At 39.1% G+C, this 24196-nt stretch overlaps 1 protein-coding gene across 11 annotated transcripts in view; it reads right to left on the bottom strand.

The window, feature by feature from the left end:
• macf1a (microtubule actin crosslinking factor 1a) overlaps nucleotides 1-24196 on the bottom strand; it is a 577816-nt gene that overhangs the window by 15940 nt on the left and 537680 nt on the right. For all 11 annotated transcript variants that reach the window (XM_070899169.1, XM_070899162.1, XM_070899161.1 and 8 more), the window contains 9 exons: nucleotides 22543-22686; nucleotides 19116-19304; nucleotides 18222-18318; nucleotides 17575-17744; nucleotides 16649-16811; nucleotides 15779-15933; nucleotides 14293-14367; nucleotides 8860-8877; nucleotides 5054-5171 (listed from right to left, as the gene is read on the bottom strand). In XM_070899169.1, the coding sequence (XP_070755270.1) occupies nucleotides 5054-5171; nucleotides 8860-8877; nucleotides 14293-14367; nucleotides 15779-15933; nucleotides 16649-16811; nucleotides 17575-17744; nucleotides 18222-18318; nucleotides 19116-19304; nucleotides 22543-22686 (1129 nt within the window). The remainder of the gene's footprint in view (nucleotides 1-5053; nucleotides 5172-8859; nucleotides 8878-14292; nucleotides 14368-15778; nucleotides 15934-16648; nucleotides 16812-17574; nucleotides 17745-18221; nucleotides 18319-19115; nucleotides 19305-22542; nucleotides 22687-24196) is intronic.

The following is a 24196-nucleotide window of genomic DNA, read 5'->3' on the forward strand; positions in this document are numbered from 1 at the left end:
CCCACCAAAAAATTAGTTAAGCCTGTGTAAAGGTGAAACAAATTATACTGGACACTAAATGTTGTACAGGAGAAATAGACTAGTTAGAAATATTAAAGGAATCCATCTTTAGATTTTTCATCTGGACCACGGAACATTCTTAGAAGTTTTGAAGAACATAACATAATATAGAAGTTACACATGAAAAAAAGCCAGTAAGGTTCCTGTACCCACTCCAATCGAAGTAGGGAACTCTATTATTGCAGTTTGGACTACTTCAGCAAAAGGGAGCATAGTGAGCAGATTACATGCAATTTGGAATTAGCGCAATTGACACAGCACACAGTACAGCCTGGCTCCTTGAATCAACTTGAACTATTCAATACCAATAGGTACTTCATTTTATATCTTGTAACTTTCCTCTAACAATACTCCAGTCTTATAATTGGGAGTTGGAGCATATAGCACATCACTCACTGTAAATAATTGTTATTTGATTATGTAACTTATTTCCCCATCAGAAACAGTACACTTAGTTTACTTTGGTAGGTGAAGAGAGAGAGATAGATGGTATTAGGAAAGAATAGAGACCAACTGAAACATAAAATGTTGAGCCATCACTCACATTTTAAACTTTTTGGGGCTCTTACAATTATTTACAGGAGAAAGAAAACTGCATCACATCACATTAATTGGCAATTTTCTAAGCAGACAGAATTCTTTTGACAGCATTTGCCTTTTTATATGGTAATTTGAAAAATAAAAATATAAACTCTTTAAGCATGGTCACTTCTTGTGACCAAGGATAATTTAGGGAAGAATTAAATTTATACGAGTCAAACTATTTTTAAAAAATCTGGAAATGCAAAATAGGACAAGAATGCCAGGGCAATAAGCCCTTCAATTATGTTGAATGTTGGTCCCATTTGCTTCAGGTGGTTAGAACATTAAGTGTTCCCCAGTAATTTATCTGAACATGTCCTAAGATTCAACCTTTGTTTACATAAGAGCACAAAGGAAGCCCATCTCAACTCCTCTCTCCAGACTTTGTAATCATCTCTTGAATCCATGGCCTTCTCTGGTAACCTATTCTATAATGCTATTAGCTTTTGGGTAAAATGTCCACCCAACTTCTCTTCTTCCATATTTCTAAACTTTTAAACCTGTGTCGCCTAGTATTTGAAGCCATCCCTACTTGAAAATTTTAATTGGATCAATTTTGTTTCTTGATTTCTGTCTTGTCTTAAACCAACACCCTAATAAAAATTGGGTATTTACTTGCTCAGAATTCAGATTTGACACTATGGAAACTAGCGTAAGAGAAAGGCAGCAAATAAAATAGTGAATTCTGAGAGCCTGGCTGTAATACTGTGTGAAAGGGTCAGTCCATCAATGAGGCTGAAGGAAGAAAGCCAAAGCCATTCACAGGGAGAAGGAGGAAAGAGAGAAAGAGCTGGACAGAGAAGAATTGCCAACCTATCGGAGACTGACTGGAAATCGAAGAATTCGATTCCCAACGCAACAGTTTATTCCCCTGATGAACTAGAAAAAAAATAACAGAAAAATCTGAAACTCAACCAGACAGACAGACTGGAAAAGAATAGCAGAGTAATTTACTTAGAGGACTTGCACATGTCAACACCTTAACCATTTTCCCTTCAATAAGTGCTTTTCCTATCTGACCCACGCTGACCAAAATAGATTTGGATTTTAAAGTAGCAATTAAAAATACAGTAAAGAATCTGAGCAATGTAGTGCACTGGAGCTCCTCGGTGCTCTGCCATGGATCAGTAGGAAATAGACTCAGATTTCCAGCTCACATTTGAATCCCTGATCTCAATCATGCTGCTGTTGAGAGACATTTCCTCATAGAGTGGGAATTAAATCAGAAGGATCAGTGACCTGTAGCTGTTTAGTACTGTTGGCTATAAAGTGGCATTTGTGGAAACTTGGAAGCAAGTCTCCAGCTGTTCTGGCAGAAAAGGTAAAATTAATGAGATTACAAAGAGAAAGTAAAAATAAATTGGAAAGACAAAGCAAATAATCAGAGTAGGATAGGGTGGGAGGGTCAACAGGTGGACAATACAACACTATTGTGGCCCAAACTGGTATCAATCCCCATGAAAAAAAGAACAAATTCTCAATAGTTTTAGGAACAAAAAGGTTAAGGCTTGACCATGGAAGCAGATATGGGATAAAAGACAATTGCAGCATGCTGCATAAAACCAATGTTTTAACCATTGTGTTAGTTTATCAGAAAATCATAATACTTTAACTATTTGAATTTAATTTTTGCATTACAAGTTAATTGTTTTCCATGACCATCCTAATTGAAGATGCACTTCTGCATGTAGCTCAGTATTGCCATTCATTTCACAATCTAGATGTCACAAGTTTGAGTCCCAGGATTGTCTCAAACTCAAGCCCACCAAGCTCATCAACATGATAAGATGTTTTGATAGTGATTTGTTTTGTGGGGATGGTAACTATTATGACATGTCATTGGTCCACTTTGCTTCACTAATAGGACCTTTTCTATTTGCCCATCAATCATGAGGCATATGTAGCAGTTAGAGTTGACTGCTCAACTTTCATCCAAATCTTAATTTGGTTAAATCAAATCTGTGCAAATATTTTTGGGTGAAGATGCCCAGTTCCAAAGAATTTGATTATTTGATGAGACACACTGGCTGGCTTCAGTAAGTGCAGCCTCGTGTGTTCGAAAGTTTGAGATTCCTCGACGAGCAATGGTAGAGAAATCTGCAACTGTCTGTCCTGATCTTTCAATTGAAGGAGGTAGATTGGAGGGGTGTGATATATGGGGGTTAAGAGAATGGTTCTTTAAATAAAATACACTTCTGTAACTGGTAATCAATATTGAGGATGATAGGTGCAATGGGTCAATTCTGGAACCAATTTCCTGATAAAAAGTTTATAAACAAGGTCTTTGAAAAGTTTGTTTTTATTAAAGGTAGGACTTCTAATGATTTCTATCATACCTTTGGTTTCTTGCAAGCATGTGCAGGAACACAGATTTGCAGTATGTGCAAGAGCATCAAGTAGAAAATCATCTTCAATCAGACAGATAAAACAGATAAGAGGCTTAGCAGAGGGAATAAAACGAGCTTAAACAGTGTTAGAGAGTTAGAAAACAGAAGCTTAGAACTTACAGTTTCTTAGTATTAATATTTCAGCTAGCTTGAGTATTAAAATACTGATGATGATGTACTGAATTTATTCTTTTTGTCCTCGAGTTGTACAAAGACCTGAATGTACTTCCCAAATGCAAGAACTATAGAAATTTATAGTGCAGGAGGCTATTTGATCCAGTGTGTCTGTGCCAGTTCTTTGCTGTAGCAATCCAAAACAAATCCACTGCCTTGCTCGCCACTCCTTCCCTCACATAGCCCTGTATCTTAAGTCTCCCTTAAAAGATGGAATGCTCTTTGTTATACCACATTCTGTGCTCGAACAACCTGCTAGGTAAAGAATTTTTCCTGATCTCTCTCCTCACTCTCGATGACGATTGATGACCCCTTCTCATTGATTCTCCAACCAGAGAAAATAGTCTTTCCCTATTCACTCTATTGAAACTATCCGAATTTTACAAACCTCGATTAAATTTCCTTTTAGCTTTTGCTCCTTCAGTGGAAGTAGTCACAGTATATCGTTTTCTTCATAACTATAGTTGAAAAACTATGCTGTACACTCTTTATAGCTTTAATGACCTTTTTACAGTTGGACACCTAAAATATACAGTATGATCATCCCATCATCATAGGCAATCCCTCAAAATCGAGGAAGACTTGCTTCCACTCCAAAATTGAGTTCTCAGGTGACTGAACAGTTCAATTCGGGAATTACAGTCTCTGTCACAGGTGGGACAGATAGTCGTTGGTGGAAAGGGTGGGTGGGACAGGTTTGCCACACGCTCTTTCCGCTGCCTGCGCTTGTTTTCTGCATGTTCTCGGCGACGAGACTCGAGGTGCTCAACGCCCTCCCGGATGCTCTTCCTCCACTTAGGGCGGTCTTTGGCCAGGGACTCCCAGGTGTTGGTGGGGATGTTGCACTTTATCAAGGAGGCTTTGAGGGTGTCCTTGAAATGTTTCCTCTGCCCACCTAGGGCTCGCTTGCCATGTAGGAGTTGAGTAGAGCACTTGCTTTGGGAGTCTTGTGTCCGGCATGTAGAACTGTGGCTTAACCAATGTTTTGAACAAATTGATCATTACTGCTTTTCTTGTTTTTTTCTTTACACTTTTATTAAACCAAAAATTGTGTCAACCTTTTTCATGGAGTCATTCACCTGCACTCTTACTTTCAGGGAATTATGTCTTTCCATGCAGTCTACACCCACATCTCTTGATTTTCGTCACATCTATCCAGATTAAATTGCATCTTCCATTCCACCAACCTGTCTTTGTCTTCCGGAAATCTTTTACAGACCTCATCAATTTAACAAAACCATTTTCTGTGTTATATTAGAAATCCATTTATGCATTTAATATAGCACCTCAACTTTAATTTGACCATGTAGCAATCATTATTACAAATTTTGCAAAATTAATTTATAGGTGATAATGGAAATTCTAATGCCAGTGCAAATGTGTTTCTTGTAGCTTTTATTATATTCTTGTACTAAAGCACAAGACAGTTTTTGGGTGAAACATCATCACATTATTAGACAACTCACTACTGCCTGCTAAATGATATCAGCACACGTTAGTTTGTAAAACTGATTTCACAAAACACAGGTTAGATTTTTTGAAACTGCCCATCAACAAGAATGAAAGCCTTCCCTATCTGAAATAGGCAAGGGTATAACAAATTTTGGGATTGCAATCAAACAATTACTGCTTGCTTTCAGAAGTGGCAAATATGCAAAGGCACCTTAAATCTGAGCTTCAAGCATCAATGTGCTTAGTGTCCTCTTCGTTCCTCAATAACTGTTTACTACTTTACATTGGTGTACCATGCATAAAATATGACACACCCCATAAAGGCAGAATGGTTTAAATGTCACTGCTGGTGGTAGAGTGGGTAAAGGTATGACTTATCCACGATCATCCGACCTTACCTCTGCAGGGGTCATTTTTCACTAAGAATTCATCCAATGCCATCCAGCCTCCTCCAACACGGACCATTACGGTGCTTCGCAGAATACGTACCAGGCGCAACTGCTGAGAATCCCCAAACTGTCGAATCAAAAAGATGAAACTTAATTCTGAAGTCCAGCAACTGCCACTTCACAGCTTCCTATAGGCCAATTGAAGTTATTTCCACCCATTATATATTTTTTTCCCCTCTCTTTTTGCTGGACAAGGCAGCAAGATGATGTTCTTATTCGAAGCCTCTGCCAAGTTCACTGAAACTGACCACTTAGTGGGTTGACAGTGATCTAAGGCAATTTAGTTATTCCTCGCACTCCCTGGTTTCCACTCACCAACTGCCCCAATGCCAGGCCTGAATTCAGAAAACTACAGCAGTTTTAAAAAGTTGGCCAGTACAATGGCAGTCATTGGAGCCTCAAAATACTGCACTGATTGGTAATTCATGCCTGTAACCCTCCATGGCCGAGTTCCTAATCTCAGCCATGTAGTGCAAGGAGTAGCCAAACACAGGTCAGAAGCAGAGATTGCTGAAAGGGAAAAAATATATATATTTAAAAACAGGGTCGCCATTATGATTTTTGAAAGCATAACTTCAAAAATAAGATTAGAATCTCTAGGTGGGATCTCACCTCTATCCATTGTTAAAAACTGAAAATTCTTCTTCTGATATGTACACATCAGATTGGCCAGTGGGAAACTTTTGACTTGTGGCATCTTAAAATCAGCAATGAACTAAACATTCCATCAAACCAAATTTAAGGTTAATCCAAGTGTATGTTAAGGATTTAAACCAGCAACTGTACATTAGTGAAAATAATTTTATTCCTTTCATATTTTAACAGAGTACCATTTGTCATTCGCATTCTTCATATTATTTAACATCTGATAAAAAAGTAAGACAAATTGATAAGACAATTATTGTGGTCTTTAAAAGGTTAATTTCTGCATTATTTGCAGTTGAGTTATACAAGGATACAATTTCACTTGATTCATGCAATGTTAATGTACAATGCTGGTTTAACCCATTCATTCCATGCAAGAGCTCTTTTGGCAGATTTTCTAAGCTGTCACCATGTTTCATGCACGTTTATGACCTTATAGATTCGAGAAGTTAAGAAAAATGGCCAGTTTTATGCAGCCCAAAATTAACTTTGCACCACCTAGGAATAACTGTATATTTGTACTGGTAAAAGGGCTACAGTAATCGGCTTTTATTATATGGGCACAGGTGGCAATTGCACTGCTCAGTCTGATTATTTTATCCCTATCGAAGTAAAATATGATTTCACATGTGCAAAAGCGAAGGGCATGCAATGGTAATGTGATGCATCATGAGCCATTCAATAGCAAATCTACCCTATTTAAAAAAAAAAATTCTACAATTTACTTACACAGTGCTCTGTCAAGTATGCTGAATTGTGTGCCATGGTGGCCTGCAGCAATTGAACTTGCAACCCTGCATTGTTAACACCACTCGTGACGGCACTGCGTTTAATTCATGCACTGCATTATAAAACCTTCCACAGAATTTTACCTCATAAAAGTAACAATTTTGGTTTTGTGCCAAAGTTCTTTGGAGGTTTAATTTCAAGGGTGCAGAATCTAAGCTGGATACAATTTTGTTGCCCCAGAATAATTTCATGAAAAATGGCCATTGACAATTGGCAAAGGATTTTGTTTGCACATAAACTACTCAAATTTAATCTTCAAAATAAAAATAGTGCAGCTCCAAATGCTATCAAAAAAGTACATAACTGCAGGATTTTTAAATAGCCACTTGATAAATAGCCCATATAATACAATGAATAGCTGATGGAGAATGCAATTACTGACATTCTTTCACTTGTTGTTAAAAAAAACCTAACTCACCCGTACAAGGGTAATGAGTTGGAAGCCTTTCATAAGCATGAAAGAATTTCAATAATCATCCATTTTCAATAAGTTATTCCTTAAATATTCATCAAAATGGAAAGAATTGGAGAAAGCCCATGGGCCTGCTTGATTATGCAGCAGTCAATGAAAACCATTTACCCCAAGATAGAACTCACAGCACAGTAACATGTGATGAGAGGTGAAAGTTATTTAAAATAATCGTAGGCTATTTCCTAATTGCAGACTACAAACTCATCTTTAGATAAGGCAAATTTACTATTGCTGCCAAGTGTACACAAATTAATGATCAGAAAATTAAATTCAAAAACAAATGGGATAAACTGCACAGAATGCAAATGAACAGGTCTGAATGTAAACAATATAAACAATGCGGGTCATCACAGAAACTTGGGGTGGGGGGGGGGGAAGCGGAGGTCACGGAAATAATTATTTCCCCAATAATCTTGATATAACACATCTATGCATGCATAACTAACACACATCCTTAATAACTTATAAAAGAACATGCAAATTGGTAACTTGCTATGAATTAGTGTGTTGGTAAGAAATTTGCCTCAGGGTAAAGACATGCCACCAGACTTATCCAACATTAGACTGCTAATTTACCATTCCTACAATCTCTAACTAATGAATTACTTACGACAATTGGCGATATTGCATACCTTAATGCAGTATATTCCAATTTTAGCTAAATCAATATCTGCCATAGGATTTCTGGCATATTTCATGATGGTGAATAAATCTGGTAGCAAGTACTTCTCTTAATAAATATTTTTAATATTGTTTGAGATGCAAAATATCACACAGTGTTCCTGAATACAATCATTGCATCTGTGTAATTGTACAGACACATTGATACCAAGGGTCCTGTACAGCACCCCACGGAGAGAATTCAGACAGATACAAATATGAAGTCACTGTTGCAATGTTATAAAGTTTTGGAATTCGAACATTTTGAAACTCCTTCATAAATGATGTGTATTTCAAATCAAAATGCTGAATACTGAAGTATTTTAGTCCTAAAATAAAATTTTATATGATCGGTTATGCCCGTGTAATTGTTTGCTGCACACTCCTGAAAAGTGCGGCTCCTCAAAACTAAACCAAACACTGTGTGATATCGTTTATTTTATATATGTGAAGATTCAGTATATAGAATCAGAAAGATTTTATAAAATCAATCCAGTAATCTTAAATTACACCCGACCTTCTGATTCACCTGCCTCAAAACGTCACGCATGCATTCAATTTGTGTGTCAATCAACAAGCTCCTGGGAACATCTCTACCAATTGATCAATCAGAACACACCAGATCTCTTGTAGATTAAAGTTAAGAGAGCATCTGAAAATTCTTTCAACTGTTTGAAATGTTTAGCATTTAAGTATTGAAGGTACTGTTTAATGTAAATGTTTAATACGAAAAATACAATGTTTGTTCCTTCACGCCATTCACAATTTTTAAAGTGTTTAAAATAGTCAAAAGTTTCTACATAAAGGAATCTGAACCACCAAACAGAGTAATGCTATATTCATATATTTGTTTCAATATTTTGTTTGGATGGTGAGTACAAAAAGGTACACCCAAGTATTGTGGTCAGTATGCAAATTTCTAGCATTAAAAAAATCTTTGCACTAGTAGTTTATTTACGGACATTGTCTGCATGTTTAATATTTTTTCTTCTTAGATATATTTCATTAAGTTATCACTAAGATTTACAGGATTTTTTTGTTGCACATGCTGCCAATGTAGGTTTGGAATGGTTGACAGAATTTTACTAGGTGCTCTGTGGAAGACAGAAAGAACCATTTACATCCAGATCAAGGCAGATATTCACACCACATACGTCATATAGTTCTTAGCACTCTAAGTGCACAGTACCTGATTTCCAAGGAAGAACTACATCCAGCAAGAGAACGTGAAGAAAAAGAGAAAAGACTTTTAGGGTAAGCACATACAAAAGTAGAATTCTATTGCAATAGGATATACATACCAGTATATACAGCAGAATACAGTACCCAATCTATTAGACTTACGGTAACACAAATAACTGCATTCATGCCCACTTCCCAACTTCAACTTTGTACACTCAATTTAACCAAATTAATTGGCTGCCTCTAAAATGGCTTTGCTGAATATATTACAATTGAACCTCTAATCTGTTCTCAAAGAGCAGTTCTGGGCGTGAAATTGTGCTGATAGAAGCTTGCCGTGTTCAACAACGGTCTTGTTCTCGAGTCCACACGTTGAAAACCAGCTACTTCTCATGTGTTTGACACTCCTTTATTTCTTTTACTTTTTCTTCTTCACAGGATCGAAGAGCATAATGTACTCTCAAATGAGCTCCAAGAACTTTTTAGGACCATCAATATGAATAAAACAAATATGTTCAGGTACTACTTCCACTAAGGTCTATCTTAGGTTATATCCATTCACACCATTGTAAACCTCTGACACCCATGTTGCGAGTGATGGTGTCTTCTTTCCATCCTCTTTCTAACCTCCCCAAAGGGACACTCCGCTGTCAAGGTAAAGCACAGCAACAGTGACCTTGCAGCTGGATGAGGAAACGAAATGTACAACGGTTTACAATCTTTGGTGTAAAAACACTGGCAGCTGAAGCAAATGTCCATACCAGTAGAGACTAATGGAGCTTTTTACCATCTGTATGGGAAAGACTACTCCATTTAACAACAAATCATTTATGATTTCCGATTGAGATAAATATACCCTACATAGCTGCTTTCGGATTAAACCACAGCACTGGATAGTCACATTCTTTATAACAATAAATATCTGTTAATAGTAAATTTATGGTTGGAAAACTTACTCACTTATAATAGGAACTGAGTGAATTTACATCAATTTGATTGCTTAAAGCAACTGCTCTGTATGAGTGATGTCATACAATTCAATTTAGAGGAACAAATTGCGATGTTCCCATATAATGCATTAATAAGATTTCACTGTAGCTGTGAATAGAGATATGATCAGAAGCGACATTCAGTTTTAATTAAAATGTTTACTGGTAGCTTATAAAAAAGGAAAAGGAGACTGAGAGAATTGAAGAGTCAGATAGTCAGTGGAAAAGCTAATTATTTTTTTTTTTTTTAATTCGTAGCCAATCGTTCCAATTCTTTGTCAAATCACAAACGCCAGAGGTCACCTTGCACATGCCAAGGATCACTCTGCGCCAATGCTCTTAGCCAAAAGGCCTAGAGCCACTGCACCGTTCCTGGAAGTACTGCAATACCAGGTTCGTGCCATGGAGGTGGATGGGTCAGGTCCCCCACACACCTCCGTGGAGGTGGATGGGTCAAACCTCCCCACCAGTGGAAAAGCTAATTGGTAAAGAAACAAACTCTGTAGAAGAAAATTAAGGATGCATTTACACTGCACCTGCTGGCAGTCCAGTCAGGCAGGTCCCTGTTCAATCTGCCTGGCTGCAACTTTAACATGAACAAACAGGCACAGAGCTGTCTCTCAAAAGTTAGAAATTGAAATGTTTAGAGAGTAGAAATGGGAGAGTTCCTGCTCTCTAAATTAAGAGCAGATAGTTTGAAAATCGTTCAGGGGGATCTCATACATCCCTAAGCACTTTGCAAACCTGGTTTGACACTGCCTCTCCAGGGAGTTGGTTTTACTCTGGAATTAGTTGGGGGTCTCATTCCGGATTTACACTCTTGGTTTAGTTTTGTATTTCCACTCTGGCAGTGTAAATTCACCCTTAACTATCCAACTAATAAATCCTGTAGATGTTGCTAATCTCCTCCATGAAAAACAAATCTTAGCGAATGAATATTACTGAATTTTCAGCATCTTTTAGAATTGCTAGCTTCACAGCATGCTGGCTAGTCAAGCTTTCCATGGTGTAAAGATGGTACTGTTAGAAGATACCAAAGTCAACAAAATCTACTGTTTTAGTAACATCTATAGAACTGTAAATGGTCCAGTGCAGATTTCTTCTTGCTGGCTGCAACTTCTGTGATAGATTTTCCACTAATAAGTATCCCTGCTGTATCTGCTATTGGAGATGATGCAACAGAAAAGCCAAAAGGATTGTAATGGAAGTTCAAAAAGTTTAGCAAAATGTGTCATTTCTGATAAAGTAAAGGAAACCCTGAACCAGCTCAGCCATAAGAATGATCCAATCCCAGGCACTCTGGATCAGTTCCTTTGGACTGGAGGGTAGCTAATGTAACACCACTTTTTAATAAAAGGAGGGAGAGAGAAAACTGGGAATTATAGACCAGTTAGCCTGACATCGGTGGTTGGGAAAATGCTGGAAGCAATTATTAAAGATGTAATAGCAGCGCATTTGGAAAGCAGTGACAGGATCGATCCAAGTCAGCATGGATTTATGAAAGGGACATCATGCTTGACAAATCTTCTAGAATTTTTTGAGGATGTAATTAGTAGAGTGGACAAGGGGGAACCAGCAGATGTGGTGTATTTAGACTTTTAAAAGGCTTTTGACAAGGTCCCACACAAGAGATTAGTGTGCTAAAATTAAGGCACATGGTATTGGGGGTAATGTATTGACATGGATAGAGAACTGGTTGGCAGACAGGAAGCAAAGAGTGGGAATAAACGGGTCTTTTTCAGAATGGCAGGCAGTGACAAGTGGGGTACCGCAAGGTTCAGTGCTGGGACCCCAGCTATTTACAATATACATTAATGATTTAGACGAAGGAATTGAATGTAATATCTCCAAGTTTGCAGATGACACTAAGCTGGGTGGCAGTGTGAGCTGTGAGGAGGATGCTAAGAGGCTGCAGGGTGACTTGGACAGGTGAGGTGCGTGGGCAAATACATGGCAGATGCGGTATAATGTAGATAAATGTGAGGTTATCCACTTTGGGGTAAAAACAGGAAGGCAGATTATTATCTGAATGGTGACAGATTAGTAAAAGGGGAGGTGCAACGAGACCTGGGTGTCATGGTACATCAGTCATTGAAAATTGGCATGCAGGTACAGCAGGTGGTGAAGGCGGCAAATGGCGTGTTGGCCTTCATAGCGAGAGGATTTGAGTATAGGAGCAGGGAGATCTTACTACAGTTGTACAGGACCGTGGTGAGGCCACACCTTGAATATTGTGTACAGTTTTGGTCTCCTAATCTGAGGAAGGACATTCTTGCTATTGAGGGAGTGCAGCGAAGGTTCACCAGACTGATTCCTGGGATGACAGGACTGACATAAGAAGAAAGACTGATCGACTAGGCTTATATTCACTGGAATTTAGAAGAATGAGAGGGGATCTCATAGAAACATATAAAATTCTGACGGGATTGGACAGGTTAGATGCAGGAAGAATGTTCCCAATGTTGGGGAAGTCCAAAACCAGGGGTCACAGTCTAAGGATAAGGGGTAAGCCATTTAGGACCGAGATGGGGAGAAACTTCTTCACTCAGTTGTGAGCATGTGGAATTCTCTAACCACAGAAAGTTGTTGAGTCCAGTTCGTGAGCTATATTCAAAAGGGAGTTAGATGTGGCCAGAGGGATCAAGGGGTAAGGAGAGAAAGCAGGAATGGGGTACTGAAGTGAATGATCAGCCATGATCATATTGGATGGTGGTGCAGGCTCGAAGGACCGAATGGCATACTCCTGCACCTATTTTCTATGTTTTTATACCCGGTTTGTGCTGATTACAGCTGGAGCACTGGCCTCAGCACCTGTGTTTTACGGGTCCTTATTGTTATCCAGTAATCTTAACTGCTCCTTATTGTTATCCAATGATCCCTTCCAGAAGAGAGTAAAACATATCCGCATGGCCGACAGGTTGAGCATAGCCATGATGCTATCCCGTAGTGGAATAGTTTGCCAGCAGTTACTGTCAAGACTCACACAGGAATAATAGCCACTATAATGGTTCTGGAGGACAACCAATGCCAGTGGAACCATATCCAAGGTGTCAACACTTCAGGTGGGGAGGGAAGGAGTTGAGAAATTTATTTAGAAGAAAATACTACAGTTTATGTCAGTATAGCTGGGTTAGTAAGTTTTCTAATAATAAACAGCATTATTATAAACCAATAAAGTAGTACTTTTCAGTAAAATGTATTTTGTTACACAATGAGATTATTAATTTTACAGCATCTCATATTTAAAGCTTCAATCTTACAAAATCCTTCTCCCTTGGTCATGGGATGTGAAATTGCACTCCAAATTTCAACAGCATGAATTATGATCAACATGAAACATTGATGGAAGATAATAGGCTATACAAACTCCAATGGCAAAATGAAACGGGAAAGTTCTTAAACTGCAAAGAAAGTGTAATTATAAAGAATATGACCGACTGTGTTCAAGGTGTGATAGACAGTTGGATGATAGTCACAAGTTTCTAAACTGTGATCGCCCACAGCTTGTAACTCAGTCCCCAACATCTGTTTGTCTTCATTTATTTAGGTAATTATTTGCTCATTGAAATAGTTACATCAAGTGAAGAACTATCTAATATACTTGTACTAAAGCAATAATCAACAAACACCTTCAGAGAGACTATAAAGACAATAACTTGGTCCAACAAAACCTATCTGCAGCATAAGTTCATTTTTGATACCTCAGATGTCTCTTCAGATAAAGGATTTTTTTTGTTGAGAAGGCTTCAGAGGTTTTTAAAACTGGTGCACACTACAGGAGATACTAGCTTATCTGCCAATGAGACATTTTTATTCAGCAAAATACTCCAGCTTGTAACTCGGATTGATTATCTCATTATTAACAGCAGTTATATATTTAAACTGAACACTTTTAATTCCTGTTTAAAAAAAAAAGAGTAATTCTCTATGCTCTACTTAATAATGTCAAGCAACAGAGATGATGAGAATTATTCAATTGTAAGGAGCCAAACATTCAGCAAGAGATTTTAAAGCCTTAGGAGGTTTGTTGATCATGTTTGTTCTGCCTTGGAACACATCTGTTTATCATCTACACCTTAAACATGTGCATTTGCTGCAGACAGGATACTTTAGGGAATACACAGAATGTGCACCACACATTTATAACATCATTCACTTTTTGGAAACATATTCGAGTCATTGATCCCAAGTTTCAAACAACTGTCAATAACCCACCTTTAACATTAGCCCATTTAAAATATAAACTTCTGAAATTAAGTAGATTACACATTTTACTTCCTCCGATTCATGCAAAAAAAAGATCACGTGTAACAAAGAATTGCTATTTTAATATTTCTTTTTATGAACATTTATGCTTTATAAAACCTAAGATAAAAATAAACATTTCTGATGTAAAAATGCAAAAACATTAACTTTTCTCTTTAAACTTTGGAATAAATTAATTAACTTACTCGGTATTTGTTTTCTCCAATCTGCTCCACCTGAAATCGTTTTGCACATTTACACTGTGCCACTTGCCTTGTCACCTACAAAACAGAGATTTTTAAAATTAGAAACTAAAAATATTCAAAGTGCGCTCCCTACAAAAAAATGGTTTTACATTACACATTAATAGGGTGCGAGAGCACTCAAGAATGTAGCTACCTTATTTTCTTTACATCAAAACTACTATCTGAAATGCTTACAATCATCTTGTAAGCATGCTATGGCATTTTTAAGGATTATCATTTTAAAAGAATGAGTCATGAAAGGCAGTTCCAGCATATGAAAGTAGTTGGGATATGAGTTACCATCATCTCCTGGAGCTTGATTGATTGCCTTTGGGGGCCAGAGATGGGGGGAAGGAGGTGATGAAGTACTTAAGTTGTACCATGTCTGGATGGCACAGATTTGATGGATCAATTGATGTTTTTCTGTCCTTTTTCATATGTGCGTAACCACTGCTCTTCTTACACGCCCAATGCAGAACCTCTGCTGGATCTCATGATGAATTATTTCTTTTTTCTAATTTTAAATTAAATTCAACAGATAAATGTGAGGTATTACATTCTGGTAAGAAAAATAAGCAGGTCACATATTACCTGGAAAAGAAGAATCTAAATGGAATAGGAGAGCAAAGGGATCTCGAAGTACAAATACACAAATCAGGTACAAGGCTATAAAAAAAGCAAACCAAGCACGAGGGTTCATTTCTCGAGGGATAGAATTAAAAAGTAGAGAAGTTATGCTAAATTTGTACCACGCTGGGAGTACTGTGTACAATTCTTGTCCCCATATTATAAAAAGAATATAGAGGCACTGGAGAAGGTGCAAAAAAGATTTACAAGGATAATATCAGAAATGCAAGGTTATACCGATCAGGAAAGGATGAAAAGGCTGGGGGCTAGAAATTCAATTTTTGGTCATAGTGGTATTTTTCTGCCCAAAATACAGCAATGATTCCGAGGCCTACCATCCGGTAAAAAATGCGCCCAGCGGTAAAAATCGGCATTGCACGAGGATTCGTGGCGCAAACCGCAAATTTTCTGCAACTTTTCTCCGAGGCCAATACCGCCTCATAAATCTTTTAGTGATTTGTGTATTTGTACTCAGAGATCCCTTTGCTCTTCTACTCCATTTAGATTCTTATTTTCCAAGTAATATGTGACCTGCTTATTTTTCTTACCAAAATGTAATAACTCACATTTAAGGGTAGGCTAGATAACCATATGAGGGAGAAGGGAATAGAGGGTTATGCTGATAGATTTAGTTGAGGAAAGACGGGAGGAGGCTCGAGTGGAGCTCAAACGCCGGCATGGACTGGTTGGGCCGAATGGCCTGGTTTTGTGCTGTATATCCTATGTAATCCTATATAAATATTTTCTTGCTTTGTGTACTTAACCCAAATACAGGACTTGTATATCAGTTACATCAAAGTGAAAGCAGTGAACTGTGTACCTCATCCTCAATTTTGTCAGCATCAGTAACAGGCCGGTAGGCATCTTTATTTGGATGAAGTGCAGCCACAAATTCGTAATAATCAATGTAACCATCTCCATCCCGGTCGAAGATGTCAGCTACGGCAGTCATTTCCAGTTTACTGGTGGGGAACTCTGAAATGTGAAACAATAGAATATAAAGTCAGATAATTTTAAAATTATTTTCACTAACTTTCAAGATAATGTGATGACATAGTTTGTTGGAATAGCGAATCTGCTCCACAGAAAAAGAATTTGGTTTGGATAATGGAAAGTTAATTATACAAGTTCGGACAATTAGAGGTACTGTATTTTCCCCGTGATTGTAATAGTGAATGTTATAGTACTGAAGAATATGATTTTAGAAAAATAGAGCAAGACAAGTGATGCAGTGTAAGAAGTGACATCAGTTACTTTTCTCACCATCATCAGTAATTATTCACTAAACAAGGGACAGGCATTCTGCTCATGCCAACTGTGGGGAGATGTTTGAGTGAGGCTGGGGAAACACTCGTTAGATTTTCTTTCCCACCCTGTAATCACTCAACCTTCATGCCGAGTCCCAGCCATCAAAAACCAAGGTCTGCAAATTACCACATGATCAATTCCCAGAGTAAAGTTGTAATCTACTACCCCAAACCAAAGTACGCAGGAGCACCAATCCGCTCAGTCAAGATCCTGCCATTGATGAAATTATGCCTTTTTAAAATTAACTCATCTCTTGTAAGCTTCAAATATAAAACAATTTAGCATTCAGTTCAAGTAAGGCAAAGAAAACCAAAAGTATCTTTTACTTCAGAAGAACATTTTATAACTTAAAGAATAAACTGCAGAAAACCATTCAAATTACTTGAGGACAGGATTCCATCAATGAACTCCTGTCGTGTGATTTTTCCATCTTGATCCTTATCAATGCGCCGAAAGAAGTCCATTACTCGGGACTTCTTATGGTTCATCCATCGCATGTATTTCTTCCGCCACACATCAAAGTCAAAGTTGGCAAATTCTTTCAACTGAAATTGAAAGAAAGGTTTCATTGGAAAACTGAACAAACAATATGGGGCCAAATTAAGCTGTGCACATTACACAAGTGCTATTAAACAGACATTTTTTTAAATAAAAGTTTTCAATAAAAACTGTTAAAAAAGCATATGGGATTTTTAGCTTTATAAATAGAGGCAGAGTGCAAAAACAAGTTAGTTATGCGTAATCCTTATAAATCACCGGTTAGGCCTCAGCCAGAGTAGTGTGTCCAATTCTAGGCAACATGCTTTACGAAAGATGTCAAGGACATGGACAGGGTGGAGAAGAGATTTATCTGAATGATACCAGAGTTGAGGGACTTCAGGTACGTGGATAGACTAGAGAAGCTGGCATTGTTCCCCTTGGAGCAGAGGTGGTTTAACATAGGTGTTCAAAATTACAAGGGGTTTTGATAGAGTAAATAAGCAGAAAAAGTTTCCATTGGGTCAGTAACGAGGGGACACAGATTTAAGACAACTGGCAAAAGAACCAAGTGGAGATGAGGAGAATTTTTTTTAGCACAATGACTTGTGATCTGGAATGCACTGCCTAAGAGAGTTATGGAAGCAGATTCAACAATAGCTTTCAAAAGGGACCTGGATATATACTTGAAAAGGAACAGTTTTCTAGGTTATCAGGAAAGAACTGGCACAGGCACAACAGGGTGAATGGCCTCCTTCTGTGCTGTAAGATTCTATGATCCATAGGCAATAGAATACAAAACAATGTACTTCTGCAAATTATAGCCCTTACTTCCTCCAACCGGTCCAGACAGTCGTGTAGCTTGCGCTGTCTCTCCAGTGCCAGCAACCAGACCTGTTGCCACCTGCCAGAAAGCAGATTAATCCGGGGGTTCTTTGTTTCAGTCTGTAGCGCCACAGCGGTGGGTGCAGGCGGATTAGTCATTTGATTTAGAGCTTTCCCTATAACACACAAAGAAAAAGATTATCAATGCTGATTATTATTTTGTCAGAATATTCTTAGAACCTAAATGGTTTTAATGCATCGAAATAGTAATAAAGAGAGAGGTTGCGGCACTTCAAAGTTACTCTTGTTAATACAAATATGTACCAATTTAGCTGATGTTTGTGAAAACATTGTCACCTTTATGCAAAATAATCATAGTGCACTGAAACACTTTAAACATCAAAATTAAACCAAGAGGATATACTGAAAAGAATTCTTAAAGTAAAAATGGCAAAGCAGTCTAAAGATCACTTTTTCATTCCTGATCATACTCTAGATAAGACATCACACAGCACTCAGTAGTTATTCATCAAACATTGCACCTATTCATTTTGTAAATTGTGACCAAATCCCTAATTATAGTTTTTGGGGGACCTTTTCCTGTATGTTTGATCTGTACTCTATTACCCTTCCACTGAATGAAAGAGGCTTACTTCCTCGCATGTGGGATGGTTCGGCTGCTTTCCGCTTGTATGTTTTTGTTACTTTATCCACATCTGGCTGTTTCCGTGTCATTTCTTCCATGAAAGACTGAGGAAAAAAAAAGATAAAAATTAAACAGGAGAGTGAACAGTCAACAATAGTTGAAAATACTTGCTGCTTTTATTTAGTCGAGGCAGTATGTTTAATGAATATAGCAGCAGTAGATGCTTCCATTCAGCGAATGGGAAAATATAGCACTCACCTTCCTAAGACATCATTTAAAAAATCAGTATCTGTTAATCAGGCTATGGTTGTGTTTTATGGTACTGGACAGAGGTAGAGAGTTCATATCCTACCATGGCTTGTCATGAAATTGAATTCAATAAATGTAATATAATTTATGGACTGGCACCAGAAAATTACCATAAAAATGTGTCATCGAAGCTCAACTGGTTCACATGTCCTCCAGGAAAAAGAACCTGCCACCCCCTAGTGAGTCTGGCCTGTACTCGATTCCAGTCCCACGCTATGCGGTTAACTCCTTAAGCCCTCAGGGCTACTAAGGATGGGTAAATAATGCTGCATTGTCAGTGTCGGCTATATCCCAGGAACAAATTTTTAAATACGCAACGTTGGATTTTTAGTGCACTAAGTTAACTAGCTCATCTCAAGCACTATATTAGTCAAGCTAGTTCTAGTCACTACATTTATATCATGGAGCACAGCATTTAATTAATTTTGTATCATAGAAAACAGACACAAAGTTCGAATTCTGAAAAATTGATTACTGAGCTAGAAATGTACCAGCCAATAAAATTGCTTCACAACAAACAGAGGTTAAGAAACAATTTTGTCAATATACTTGTTGCTTGCCCAAGGCATAAGCTTTGGTGCGTTGTGTGTACCTGGTGCTCTGTGATGAGTGTTTTGACTTGTTCAATGTCCTTTGGCATAGACTCTTGATCCCGCTGTACTAGTGTAGTTTCAGCCCACTGTAACCAGGCCAACAACTCATCCAACAATTCAGCATTGGTCACCAACTCCGACAGTGCAGTTGCCAACCGCTGCTGGTGCTGTTTTGCCCAGGTCAATACCTAGATGTAAATGACAAAAAAAGCGAACTATAAATGTTTTTTTTTGGCTTGGTGACTAAAAGATTTACAGATAGAAAATCTTGATTTTGAAGAGGTCAGCTTCTTGTCAAAGATCCCTTTTAGAAAACTGAACACTTGAAATTTCTAGACCATATCTTTGCCAAATATTGTATCATTAAAAACGTACATGGAGCCCGAGAAGCTGCAAGAACACTCTGTACAGCATTTAAAATGCTTAAATGAGTGCTGCTATCAAGTCTGACTATGAGGTGGAATTCAAATCCAGAAATCCAAGCATTATGTCCTCTTTATACAAGACAACTTTTAAAGTCAGGATACACAATGAGGAACCATAACAATGATTTATATGCTTATGGGGTGACCAGATAACTCAGGAATACAATCTAGACTATAAACTGCAGCACATCATCTATTCTATTTAAATCATATTAGGGGCATAATCAGAAATAACTTTCGATGCGGCACAATCCACCCAATTAGCACCTAGGCCCACCTAAATCTGAGCCTGTGTGAATGCCTAGATGGGGTCCCTGTTGTTCAAGACCCCTGCCCTCTCTCCGACCCCAGCCCTGCCTGCCCTTGGGCTATTTCCAGCTCCTCATTTCTGTCGATTTGGCCAACAGCACAGTTTGGATGGTCAGCTCTGACCAGATGGCCATGCTCGGATTCAATACGATAGGTGACAGGCAGTGAGATCATCCCCCCCGCCCCCCACTTCTTTCACACCATCTCTACAGCCACTCACCCTGCTGAATCCATCTCGTTGCTCGACAGGACCAAGAAGCAGAAGTACAAGCTGAGCTGCCCTAATCCCACTCGGACTCACCCATCATAAGTTGGGGCCTAAATTTTTATTCCTAGTTGTGCCACTGAATTATACATTGGGTGGCAGAAAATGAGGAGATAAAAATGCACATAATTAGGTGTAGCTGTTCATTTTAAATATATACTGAACAGATGTGCAACTTATGCAAGGGTCACTGGGAACCTTTTGTTCTTCCTCACAATGCAATCTGCTCTCAGTGATATAATTAACTACATGGAAAAGAAAAGACATTTCATGTTAATTATTACCTGTGATATAATGAATACCTTGTAACACAGAATTAACTGTAAGGTTATATCTTATAAAACTGGATTAAGCATTAGGTTAAATGCTAGGGGTAAAAGTCCAGGAACCTTGAAACAGAGGAGCTACTATAATGCACAATGGAGTAATAAACTGTGAAAAGGGAACGAAACATAGGAACAGGAGTTGGCCATTCAGCCCCTTGAGCCTATTGCACCATTCAATTAGAAAGGGAAAAAAATAATAGCATAACTGTAAGGATCCCTTGTTCCATAAACTTTACTTATCATGCATTTAACCTAGAGGAGGTAACTTTCAAAGCTATGTCATCTTTGCAATGAGTTTTACTGCTTCTCAGCTGGGCTACAGATCACACACTTCATTAAGAAAGACTGGTGTAACTGTAACCCAAAACTTCAGCTTCTTGGCTAATCAGTGTACCGTATAGGAATAAAATGCAGCTGAGACATAAGCTTATTTTCTGAGGCTCTCTCAGCAAGGGGCCTTACTGGACAAAATTGCTGCCTGACCGACTTGCAGGTCACCTCACCCAGTTTTCCGACGGGCAATTTGGGGACCGGAAATGAGGCTATGCACCTGTATGCATGGGCCTCATTTCAATATTAAAGTCGAGACTGCACGTGAAATGTACAGTCTTTGGGTGAGTCTCTGCCCACATACACATTTATTCATATAAACTGGACGCGTGGCAGCCCTGAGACATGTCCTTCTGAAGTCAAATTTTCTGTAACCACAACAACTTTATAATGGTGTGCTGTTGCTCCTCAAGAGCTGATTCATCACCAGATTTTCCACTTCCCAGTCATGCTCTACAGGCAAACTATTGACTTGCCAGTAGCCTATCAAATTAGGGGAAGGGACTCCCATTTGAGAACTCAGCGTGGTCCACTCATTGAGCTACTGGCCAGTTCAGCCGCCTTGGAAAATTGGGGTTGCAGACTATTCATTCTCTACTCCCAGCTGTGGGTTCATGATAACTGTGACTGAGCTGCTGGAAAGAAAGACAGCTGAGCAGAGGCTCTCGTGTTCCATTAAAAAACAAAACCAGATATTAAATCCTACAGTGAGATGCAATCTTGTACTTCACTTAGATTCATCCTTTATTTGTGTCATTTTTCCCCATCTTCTTTCCCAGTTTACACTAGAATTCCAAAATCATCTTTGGATTAATACAGCACATGGATGTATCTGTGAAATCCATCAATGCTGCATTGAGCAGTAAGAGACTCTACTCCCAGATATTTTTCTGTCCTCCCAGAGTAATTGTTCAAGACTAATAACTTCATCTTCTGGTAGGAAAAAATTGCCAGTCTAGGATTTAAACATGTAGATGTGGCAATGTAAGTAATAGATCATTTAAGATTAAGGGGCCAAAATTGCCCATTACTATAAGAGCAATGGCCGCCTCTTTGCTCGGTCGGTGAGGAGGGGCTGCCATTTTGAAAATTGCCCTCCTTTCTTTTTGGACCGGTGTATGGGACTGCCCCATCAGTCTTCCCGCCCCATCTGGCACGTGCCGACCTCTTAATGACCCGCGGTGACCCCCTTTCCGTCACGTGTGGGAAATTGCCCTGCTGGAGTTGGTTGGCCCCGACAGCTTTCCCCGGTGGAAAGCTTCTTAAAGAGGAGGGCGCACTGCCGCAGCCGCCATTTTATTTTAATTGCCAGATCGGCCCGCCAATGGTGGTCGCAGGTTCGGCTGGGCTGCCAACAGGCAACTTGGCAGCCCCTCTTGGGTACCGGGCCGCTGGCCAGGCCGAAGCCCTCCCTGATGGACCAGTATTTGCCGCTAAAGTGGCTGCAGAGTTCGCAGCAGTCCTCCCCTTTAACTGAAGGGGTGGACGTTATGATGCATCAACGCGGTGCTAATGACTTGGAGCAACGGCCATTCCACCCCGCTGACGACCCCATATTCGCCATGGTCCAACAAAAACCAAAGAGCTGTATTTCCCCGGATTTTCCGTCCCATGCATTGGGGCGAACAGAACACTTAAAAAAAAAAAATGGAAGATGTGCCCCGTTTGGGGTGGAGGACAATTTCGGCCCCTAAGTGTCTTACTCCCATTTTATGTAATTTTTTTTCACTACTCTGATCTCATCATCTGCTTCATTCCCTCTCCCACTTACTTCTTCGAAGCGGGCTCGGATAATTGTGATCCAGTGCTTTACAGTGGTGACACAGTCTGGGTGGCACACTGCTAGTATGGCCTCTCCCATTCCAGCTGCTTTATTTACATCTGCTCGCTTCTCTTCCACTTTCCTCATGAATTCCTGAAACATCCAATAATTAAAAATTAACAGCACAATACTTTAAAAAAAAAAGACAGACAAAATACTTGGTAAACCACAGTACAATGACATAACTTGGGTCAAATGCTCCATCTTGACACTTAAACACGATGGGGCCAAAATTCGGGCCCGCCAGAAAGCTGCTACACCTACCCTTTTTCTAGATGTTTTTACTGTCAGATCTTAACGAGGCGAACTCTTGATCCATTTTCACCTCTGACAATTTTTTTGGGAGCGGACCGGAAGTCGGTCATGATGGAGGCGGAAGTGCGGCGATAAAAGTGGTGGTGAGAGGTGGAAGTGGGTGCGGGCTGGAGTCTCAGCCGCTGAGTGATGACATCAGTGCACGTGTGCGTCACCATGTCTTTCCCCTCATTTAAAGAGGATTTTTTAGGTTCGGCCACTGGGCCACCAGGGAGGGTTTCGGCCAGGCCAGCGGTCTGGCACCAAAGAGGGGGGTGCCAGGCTGCTGGTGGCGGTCCGGCCGAACCTGAGGCCATAATTGTCCGACCAATCAGGAAGTCAGCCAGCAAAAAAAAACATGGCGGCCACGGCAGTGCACCTTCCCCTTTAAGGGCCGCCGCGATACCGTGGCTCACACACAGAAAACAAGGTGCACCGCCAGAAAAAGCTGTCGGGGGCACCGCGCAGCGGATTGTGGTATTTTTCAGGTAAATTTCGTGCGGAGTGGGATGCAGGTGCGGGAGATTGGCGGTGCGCGCTTTGTTGACGAACTTGTGGCGTTCGGCAGCAGCGGGACGGAAGTGGGACCGCCCGAAAATAATTTGGATCGTGGCGGCTAATCGACTGCAATGCAGCAGCCACTCGATTCTGACGCAAAACACGGGTAACGGGCCTTATTCAGACCCTGAATTTCGGCGCCGACATGTCCAAAAATATTGCAATTAAAATATTTTCCAAACACTTTTGTAGATAGGCAGTGTCCTGCTAAAATGGCACTGCACATATATTATATTAGATGCTAGATATCTTTTAAATTATTGTTTGATTTAAAATAAGCTAAGTTTTATCATATAACAATTTTGAACACACAAAATGTGCAAGAAAAATAGTTTTTTTTTAAATACATCATCAGTCCATGGCTTTTGCAAAGTAATTCAGGGCTGCATTTATACAGCAAATTTACCAGAGACTGTACATACAGCAAACCATTAAGAATTAATTGCGCATAGCATATTTCATTTAATACTTGTTTGGTGCCAATTGTTCAATTCAGTTTCTCTAGAGCTATCTATAACAGAGATTTCAAACTTTTATTAAGGAATATTCCACTGCATTCTCTTAATTTTTGTAAATTATGGGATTTTCAGTCACTCTCTCTCAAACACTTGTGTAAATATTGTGCAGCTTTTAATGCTGTGGCTTTCACATTGAATATTTGAGAGTGTGATTAAAAACAAACGATTGGACTGGTCTTTAAAATAGAACTTGGACAAACAAAAGGTCAAGTGCACATATTTCATATTCAATG

This window comes from Pristiophorus japonicus, chromosome 14 (assembly GCF_044704955.1).
Source record: "Pristiophorus japonicus isolate sPriJap1 chromosome 14, sPriJap1.hap1, whole genome shotgun sequence".
Lineage (NCBI taxonomy): Eukaryota > Metazoa > Chordata > Chondrichthyes > Pristiophoridae > Pristiophorus > Pristiophorus japonicus.